Here is a 9,590-nt window from a genome sequence, read left to right as displayed (position 1 = left end):
CTAATGCACCGCTCTCCATTCAGATGATAACTTAAGCATAATCAAATAATGCTTCCTGAAAGATGCACCTCATCTAGGCAGCATATGGTGACAGGAAGCTGTTGGATGTTTTATCAGGATGCTCGGCAGTAAATACAATGGGCATTAGTTCCCTGGTATCATCCTGGTTTACAGTAAGCTTTCAGCAGTGCATTGTGTAATTAACCCCTTTGCCTTGTGAAACAACCCCTTCCCCTTATTACCACATCCTAGTTGAACTCAGTGGAAAATGTATTGAGGTTGTCTTTGTGTAATCTAAGTAAGCAAGGCTTTAATCTCAGAACATATGTATTTAGATGGTCTAGTCTACATGATATACAGTGGGGCAAAAAAGTATTTAGTCAGCCACCAATTGTGCAAGTTCTCCCACTTAAAAAGATGAGAGGCCTGTAATTTTCATCATAGGTACACTTCAACTATGACAGACAAAATGAGAAAAAAAATCCAGAAAATCACATTGTAGGATTTTTTATGAATTTATTTGCAAATTATGGTGGAAAATAAGTGGGGGGGGGGGGGGGGGGGGAGGAGAGGATATAACTATATCTCTCTTTGTTGCTCTATGTATGACTCATTGTGTCTAGATGTTTCTGATATGAAGACAGCTTCGGTTTAGTTTGATGTTTCATTATAAAGTTACAGTAGAACTGAAGGTTAATGTAGGAAAGTAGAATTTGATTTACTGCAAAAATCCGATTGTAATTGAAATGGTACTTTAATTACACTGCCAAAAATGCAAATCTTACCTAGATTTTTGATAAAATCACTGCAGATCTTAAAGCATTTTCTGCATGTGAAATCAAGTGTAATCAACCTTAAAAAGAAAATGGGTAGGCTAAATCAACTCAAAACAAGTACATTTCATTTAAGCATCTCAATACAAGATTACACATCTAGGTAACATTTTCATGCTTTGCAGTGTAAAAAAAAAGCTTACATCTGCAATATTAGGTACACCCACCAACACCGACTCAAATAGATTGATGTCGGTAAATCCAATGAATCCGTTATTTTTGTGATGAGGGATTCCCCAACACACTTCCTTATTTAATTATTTCCTCATTTGCGGCAATATAAACCCAGAATGCAAATGAATTCCATCACTCACTCTCAGAGCACTTCGATCTTGATCTTTAAACCTCAGCCGACCCCAGACTCAAGATGCCCTTTAATCCACACTACTTGTTGGTCGTCCTGACTCTCTGCTGCTTTGCTGCTCTTCACGGTGAGATACAGTTCTGTTAAAAAGCTGCTCAAATAGTTTGCAGTAAACATTTTCTTTTTATTGCAATAGAACCTAAAACGTAGCGTATGAATGTTTTTCATAACAAACTGTTCCCTTTAAAGTTAATCTATCAGTTGGTTTTAAGGATTTGACTTGACCTGCATTTACTTGACCTATTACGGTCTTCCTCTTCTTCCCTGCAGCGTTTCCTATGAGTGGCTTTGCTCCACGTGTGGCGTGTCGCTGCATCCGGACGTCCTCTGCCTTCATCTCTCCGATGCGGTTTCACAAGTTGGAGATCTTACCTGCAGGAGCCCACTGTAGTCGCATTGAGATCATGTGAGTCAACAGAATGTCACTATGTCAACATATTCTAATGAAACCATGGAGTCACTGGGCTTGGGTGAAGCACTAAACAGCAGTTTTCAAATGCATGCATGAAAAGTATGGGAGACAGGAAGTAGTGTAAGGAAGAAGAAAAAAAAAATGTCACATTACTGTCTTACATCCAAACCCATTAGAAGTCACTGAAGAGTTCAAGTCTCTCACTTCACACAACCTACAACAGGCTACAATAAATGCAATTTTCATGGCAAAGCTCAGATAGAGAAATATATATATATATTTCTCTATGGTAGTTCGACTTCTCCTTGGCTGTAATGTATCCTCTCCATTCATCAGCGTAACCAAGAAGGACAAGACCATCGTCTGTGTGAATCCAGAGGCAAGATGGATCAACAAGGTCATTTCCCTGTTAAAAAGGTAAATACAACACACGCACCAACACACACTTTTGTTGACTGTAACTTTTTTTTTTTTTTTTTTTAAACACAGACCATCTCTTTCAACAGTAACAAGGGAAGTGCAGGTGTCCCCATCTCAACCACTACGGATGGCATCAACATGATAGTGGAACAGCTACAGTAAACATCATCACATCATTCAATCTGGAGCCAAATGGAATGAACACAATACACGTCTACCTAATACCAATGCATTCATTTGTAATATTGTAATACCAAATAATTTAGTTTCTCTGAAATTATCTCTGTACGTATGTGTTATTATTTAATGTCTTTATAATGTACTGTCTCTAAACACAGAAAAATAAAGATGTACAAGACATACTTTTTTTAAATGACAATTTTATTGCCTGAGGAGGGGGGACAATTATACAATTGCTGATGAGCGTGTATATTTTATTTTTATGTGAACATTATTACCCCAAATAAATCCATAAAATTAAACACTGTTTTCAGAGTAATACAAAAGTTAGCACCTCCACCTCCGATTGGTTGACAGATTCCACTCCCAGCAGGAGGTGGGACCTGGGTGGTCGTAGTTTACTCAACTTAAACCCTTTTCCTCTTTGGGGGAGCATAGGTCATTCTCAAACTTCCTGGTCATAGTTTAGGCCTTGTTTCTTGCCCAAACACTACAGCGTCTACTTCCTTGTCCTTGATCACATGGTTAGTATGAACGTATTGACACGACCACATTGACCACAATCCCTCTGTCCATACTCTGTGTCAAATATGTTTTATGATTATAGGTAAAAAACATTGAAATCCATGTAGGATGGAAGGCTGGAATGGATGCATAGGGGTCAGAAACTCAAACACATTTAAAAAGTGCTTTCTTTTTAAAATCACACTAAAATGATGACCTAGCAATGGCATTCATCTTTAAACCTGAATTAACGTACTATAGATGCTAATATTTCTCTTCAAAAAAAAAAAAAAAAGTGGCTTAGGTCTGAAAAGAACAAGTGATATTCACCAAAGTCTAGAGTTCACTATTCAAAAGATGTCTGCTAACAAAACCTCTAGCAATTTGATCACTCTGTGCCAAGTCTACCTAATTATGACCCGAATGAACAAATAAAAACTCAATTGAAATCAAATAAAAACCTTCCTACATTCAGAAAGCCACCGGAACGTGTGCAGCTGGGTAGCAGTTGTTTGCGCCTCCGGTCTAGCCGTAGATATGAAACCCTCTATGGGTCTAGAATGGTCTCCGAGGGGCTACCAGTGGTCACTCTCAATATGGCCGACACAAGCAACTGAATGATCGTTCCTACTAGTGACACACGGGTTGACTCATAACCTGCAGTCCACCCGGTTATATCAGTGGGGTGGGGCGGTTTAGGGTCATGAACTATTGAGTGGATGAAGGGCGTGGGCAGGCTTGAGAAAGAAGAAAATCTATAAATGTATAATTCTTGCTCAATTTTATGTATATGCTACACTGAGGCACTATCTGGCATTAGTGTATAAAGCCTAAACCTTAAGGCCAAAGCGGGCCAAATAGCCTACAGCCAATCACCAGATGTTTTTGGGAATGGGCAAAAAAAAGTCGATCCAAGGAGGGGAAAAAAAGACAATGGTCGGAGTTAAATTCAATAACAGAAGAGCTGCGAAATAAATAATTTTAAAAAAGCGAAGTGAAGGCTAGAAATTTAATGTTTGGGAAATATTTTGGTGACGTGTTGAAGGAGGATGATAGCAGCGGCGGTGGCTACGTTATGTGTGATGATTGTGAGGAGCTATATCAAATTTGACAGTCACGTCAACGGAACTGTAGCCTACTGTTCAGATGGGTTGAATGGAAACTGTAGGTCTACAACTCCTCACATGGGCCTTAATATGAACTCCTGTAGGAAACAGCATATCTAGCAGTAGAATTATCAACCAAATGTATGCAACATTTTTACTCTGGAACAGGAGTGGAGAAATATTATTTATTTCAGCATCTTGACCGAATGTGAATGCTCATTTAGATACCATCTGTAGAGCTGCCATCTTTATCAGCGTCATAAAAATGGATAGTATTTTCAACCACATAAAAATGTGCATCCAAGCAGAACTAAAATCTTATCAGAAACACGTTGGTTTGTTTTCACAGATTTCTATTTCCTTTCAACCGGTCAAACTGACATCATTTGGAAATTCTGCACAGAAAATGTTTCCCGTTTAATTATTATTATTTTAAATCTCCAGTTATTGCATTTTCTCCCCGGTCCCTGAACGTCTTTGTTCCACGAAAGAAGCAGAGATGACAGAGAAAAGTTTACCGATGTCAACTACACTGAAGCGTTCGTTCTATTGATTTGATTACATTATTCTGGTGAGCAAGTATCTAATGATAGTTGACTAACAAATAGCCTACCAACATGTTGGAAATTGTATAAAATCTTGTACCCACTGTCAAAAAACAACTCAAATCAGGAAAAGTAATTCCATACATTTAAAAAATAAAAACTTTTCAAATAAATAGCTTCAGTTTATTGAGAAAAACACTGCAAATAGATGCCATTTTTTCAAATTATTGAATTGGAATTTCAGTTAACTTTGATGTGAATTGCAACAGAAGGGCAACCCGAGTGGTATGAAACGAGAGGGTTCTGGTGACACTGCGTGTCATCCCTGTACCTCATCTACGTTTAACTTCACTTTTCATATACCTTCTGAGGTTGGAGCAGGGGATGATAGAAGAGAAAAAGGATGGAAGGATGGAGGGAGGGAGGGATGGAGATAGATGAAGAGATGGATGGAGGGAGGGATGGAGAGATGGATGATGGGATGGATGGAGAGATGGATGAAGGGATGGAGAGATGGATGAAGGGATGGAGAGATGGATGGAGGGATGATGGAGAGATGGATGGAGGGATGATGGAGAGATGGATGGAGGGATGGAGATGGATGGAGGGATGATGAGAGATGGATGATGGGATGGATGGAGAGATGGATGGAGGGATGATGGAGAGATGGATGGAGGGATGGATGATGGGATGATGGAGATGGATGGAGGGATGATGGGATGGATGGAGATGGATGGAGGGATGATGAGAGATGGATGATGGGATGGATGGAGAGATGGATGGAGGGATGATGGAGATGGATGGAGGGATGATGGAGATGGATGGAGGGATGATGGAGATGGATGGAGGGATGATGGAGAGGTGGATGATGGAGGGAGGGATGGAGGGATGATGGGATGGATGGAGGGATGATGGAGAGGTGGATGATGGAGGGAGGGATGGAGGGATGATGGAGGGAGAGGGATGGATGGAGGGAAGGATGAAGGAATGGATGGATAGATGTTGGCACATGGCTAGTCTGAGCTACTCAGACTGGGTTTAAAAACAGGCAGCCCATTCTGATCTTTTGACCAATTAATGGCAAACAAATTCTGATCTGATTGGTCAAAAGTTAGTGGCAAAAGATCAGATTTGGTCTGCCTGTGTAAACGCAAACATATTTTCCTAGGCAGTGCTGCTGTTGGAGAGATTGTATACTGTACAAACGAGGCACGTTGTTTTTGTTGTAGTAAGAAAATGGAGGTGTGCTCTACAAAACTAACTTTGATACAAATGTAAAGTACGAGTTAGATGTGTTCATGAGAGAGAGAAAAAAAAAGCTGTGATATTAAATTAGATATGTGGAGGGGTGAAGGGTGCTGGAGAGGGGGAGGGGGGGAAAGAGGGATACAGATGAAGTTTGGGGAAATGATTACGGTGTTTGGGAATGGGAGTCCTTGTTCAAAAATAAAAAGTCCTAGGGAAGACTAGGAGATCATCAGCTGAAAAAGGGACAAAAAAATAGGGATTTAGAAAGAGTCGACCATCATTTTGATCATTTAGATTGATTCCACATAAAACATTTCAGTCTTAATAAAACCCATTAACGACAATATCTTTTCAAAAGCTTGTAATTACTGTTTTCACACAAAGTACCAATTTATAGACTGCATTTAGATCACAGACAAAAAATGCTCATAGTTTAAAAACAAGCTTCGAATTGAAGCATTGGTTCATAATATACTGCTGTCTGTTCTGTGTTGAGCTGTGGCACACTGACTGGGCATACAGATCAGATTGATAAACTTTGGACTTGTGTCAAAATCTAAATAACCCTTCTAGTAAGAAAATTGTAGCCTGGCCCCAGATCGGTTTGCTTTGTCGCAAAAAACAAATGACCATAAGAGTTGGCAAGACAGAACAAACATCCACTACATGACCAAAAGTATGTGGACACTGCTGGTCCAATATCTCAATACAAAAATCATGGGTATTAATATGGAGTTGGTCCCCGCTTTGCTGCCGTAACAGCCTCCACTTGTATGGGAAGGCTTTCCACTAAATGTTGGAACATTGCTGCTGGGACTTGCTTCCATTCAGCCACAAGAGCATTAGTGAGGTCGGGCACTGATGTTGGGCGATTAGGCCTGGCTCGCAGTCGGCGTTCCAAATCATCCCAAAGCTGTTCATTGGGGTTGAGGTCTGGGCTCTGTGAAGGCCAGTCAAGTTCTTCCACACCGATCACAACAAATAATTTCTGTATGGATCTAGCTTTGTGCGCGGGGGCATTGTCATGCTGAAAACAGCAAAGGGCCTTTCCCAAACTGTTGCCACAAAGTTGGATGCACAGAATGGTCTAGAATGTCATTGTATGCTGTAGCGTTAAGATTTCGATTTACTGTAACTAAGGGGCCTGAACCATGATAAACAGCCCAATACCATTATTCCTCCTCCACCAAACTTTACAGTTGGCACTATGCATTAGAGAAGGTAGTGTACTCCTGGCATCAGCCAAACCCAGATTCGTCTGTCGGACTGCCAGATGGTGTAGCGTGATTCATCACTCTAGAGAACGCTTTTCCACTGCTCCAGAGTCCGCGCTTCAGCACTCGGCGGTCACGTTCTGTGAGCTTGTGTGGCCTATCACTTCACGGCTGAGCCGTTGCTGTTCCTAGACGTTTCCACTTCACATAACAGCACATTCAGTTGACTGGGGCAGCTCTGACAAGGCAGAGATTTGACTAACTGACTTGTTGGAAAGGTGGCATCCTATGACGGTGCCACGTTGAAAGTCACTGAGCTCTTCAGTAAGGCCATTCTACTGCCTATGTTTGTCTATGGAGATTGCATGGCGGTGTGCTCGAATTTATATACCTGTCAGCAACAGTGTGGCTGAAACAGCCGAATCCGCGAATTTCAAGGGTTCCACATACTTTTGTATATATAGTGTATCGGAGACCAGGCTACGAAAATTGTACATTACCCCCAACGGATGTAACGCAGTTATGGTGATCAGACAGTCACCAAAGACGATAATATATGGTTGAATATACAACTGCCATAAAAATAGTCGTACCCCACTAAATGAAGATCTGGGGGAGTGGAGTATGGGCCCAGAAATGCCCCCCCGTTCGCACTCTCTCAGGCAGGCTGGTTTTACAGAAGTCATTGAAATTAGAGGCATAGCATGTTAGATAATCATGTGCAAATAAAGCAAAGCCAATGTTGTCATGGCATTGTTATAACGTTACGTTATGTCAACTCAACGCAGCTTCAACCTGCACACACAGTACAGTGTTGTCATGGTATTGTTATAATGTTATGTTATGTCGACTCAACGCAGCTTCAACCTGCACACACAGTACAGTGTTGTCATGGTATTGTTGTATCCCCATTAGAGTTGCAAAAATTCTGCTAACTTTTTCCAAAATCCACAGTTTTTCCAGAAATTCTGGTTGAAGGATTCCTGGATTTCCAGCTTATTCCCCTCTTTGATTCAGGGAATGTTCTAACAAGGATTTCTGGGAAAAAACCCGCAAGTTTTGAGAAAGTTATCAACATATTTCAACTTTTAAATCCCCATAAATATATGGCTTCTTTCATTCAAATACCTCTGGGAACAAACGCTAGGTTTGATCACTTTCACAACCCCTCAACTCTGTATCACTTTAGATAGTTATAGATATTACCAGGTACTTCTTAAGAAATGACATGGGAAAAAATGGTAATTACTCAGTAATAACCTATTGCAGGGTGCTACCCCCAAACTCTGTCAGACAACCCTGTGTCAGCTATATAGCCTATAGCCTGTACTGAACATTAGTGTGTGTGTAACATACACTATCCAAGTCATTGTTACGGACCTAGGGATTTGGTTTCGCTCGAACGCGGAGGACGCTACTCTAGAGTCTTGGTCATGAACAGAAGAGGTATTTATGAATGCGTAGGACATCCCTGGGTTACACCGCAGTAATTAGCCATCAGATTGAGTTTGGCTCATGTCCCAAATGGCTTCCCATACCCTACACTCAGGCTGTGTTTACACAGGCAGCCCAATTCTGATATTATTTTTTGCACTAATTGGTATTTTGACAAAAATCAGACCAGGTCTAAAAAAAAAAATATGTAATGTGAAAATATCTGATGTGATTGGTCAAAAGACCAAATAGTGGGAAAAAAAGATCAGAGTTGAGCTGCCTATGTAATCACAGACATGATGCACTACTGTTGACCAGAAACATTTGGCCCAGGTCAACAGCAGTGCACTATGTAGGGAATAGGGCTCTGGTGTATGGTAGTGCACAATATAGGGAATAGGGCTCTGGTCTAAAGTAGTGCACTATGTAGGGAATAGGGCTCTGGTCTAAAGTAGTGCACTATATAGGGAATAGGGCTCTGGTCAAAAGTAGTGCACTATATTGGGAATAGGGTGTCACTTGAGACGTAAACTATTATTTTTACCTAACACACACACACACACACATGTCCAATGGTTTAGAAGCTATTGCAATATAGAATTGAGCTAAAAACCACTGCGGTTGTTGCAAGCCTTTCGATTAGAAATACATTCAGCTCAGCATTGATCAATGACATGACCACTTCCTTATAATGACATCTGGCTTGGAAACACACCAATCCTTTCTCATGCCTCTTAACACATAGATAATGCAACACATGGTTTTGGGAGGATTCTTCAATGAATCTATCAATCAAACATTGATGGATTGATGAGGACTCTTGGCTATTGAGCCTCGGGGAAGTTGAGCTTAAGACTTATGACTTTAAAGGTGTTAAATGCACTGTAGTTTAAAAGCTAAAAGACCAAATCATAATGATTAACAAGATATGTTGGTCAAAGACACATCTAAAATGACTGCAATCCATAAGTTAATTTTGGTTTGGGTCAGGGGAACACACCACTCGCAAGCAACTCAAACGGGCGAGGGGAAATCAGTGAGTAGTGTCAACATAAAATGGCAACGTGAGGTGAAAGCAACGTAAGTTGACACGGATGCTGGCTGGGATCCTGTTCCAACGATTGTTCCTATAGGTTTCCATAGAAGCCACATGAAGATGCCATTTCACATTTTGATTTCCATATCGAAATCTACATTTTATCTCCGACTGATATACTGACGTGATAAAGTGATAAAACCCACATCTGTCCTCTTACCATACTTTACTTCCGAATAGAGCGATACTGAAAAGTCCCACACCCCATCCTTTGTGATTTAGGAGAAGAACAAA

At 40.7% G+C, this 9,590-nt stretch overlaps 1 protein-coding gene across 1 annotated transcript; it reads left to right on the top strand.

Moving 5' to 3' along the window:
* The first annotated feature begins 1,146 nt into the window (after window positions 1-1,146).
* Window positions 1,147-2,401, top strand: LOC120063433 (C-X-C motif chemokine 13-like). Its single transcript, XM_039013803.1, has 4 exons — window positions 1,147-1,264; window positions 1,468-1,603; window positions 1,946-2,026; window positions 2,116-2,401. Exons 1-4 carry the CDS (start codon window positions 1,201-1,203, stop codon window positions 2,189-2,191), a joined length of 357 nt encoding a protein of 118 aa, XP_038869731.1. The 5' UTR covers window positions 1,147-1,200; the 3' UTR covers window positions 2,192-2,401.
* The last annotated feature ends 7,189 nt before the right edge of the window (window positions 2,402-9,590 follow it).

The sequence above is a fragment of the Salvelinus namaycush genome, chromosome 18 (assembly GCF_016432855.1).
Source record: "Salvelinus namaycush isolate Seneca chromosome 18, SaNama_1.0, whole genome shotgun sequence".
Taxonomy (NCBI): Eukaryota; Metazoa; Chordata; class Actinopteri; order Salmoniformes; family Salmonidae; genus Salvelinus; species Salvelinus namaycush.
This window is presented reverse-complemented; position numbering and strand designations above follow the sequence as displayed.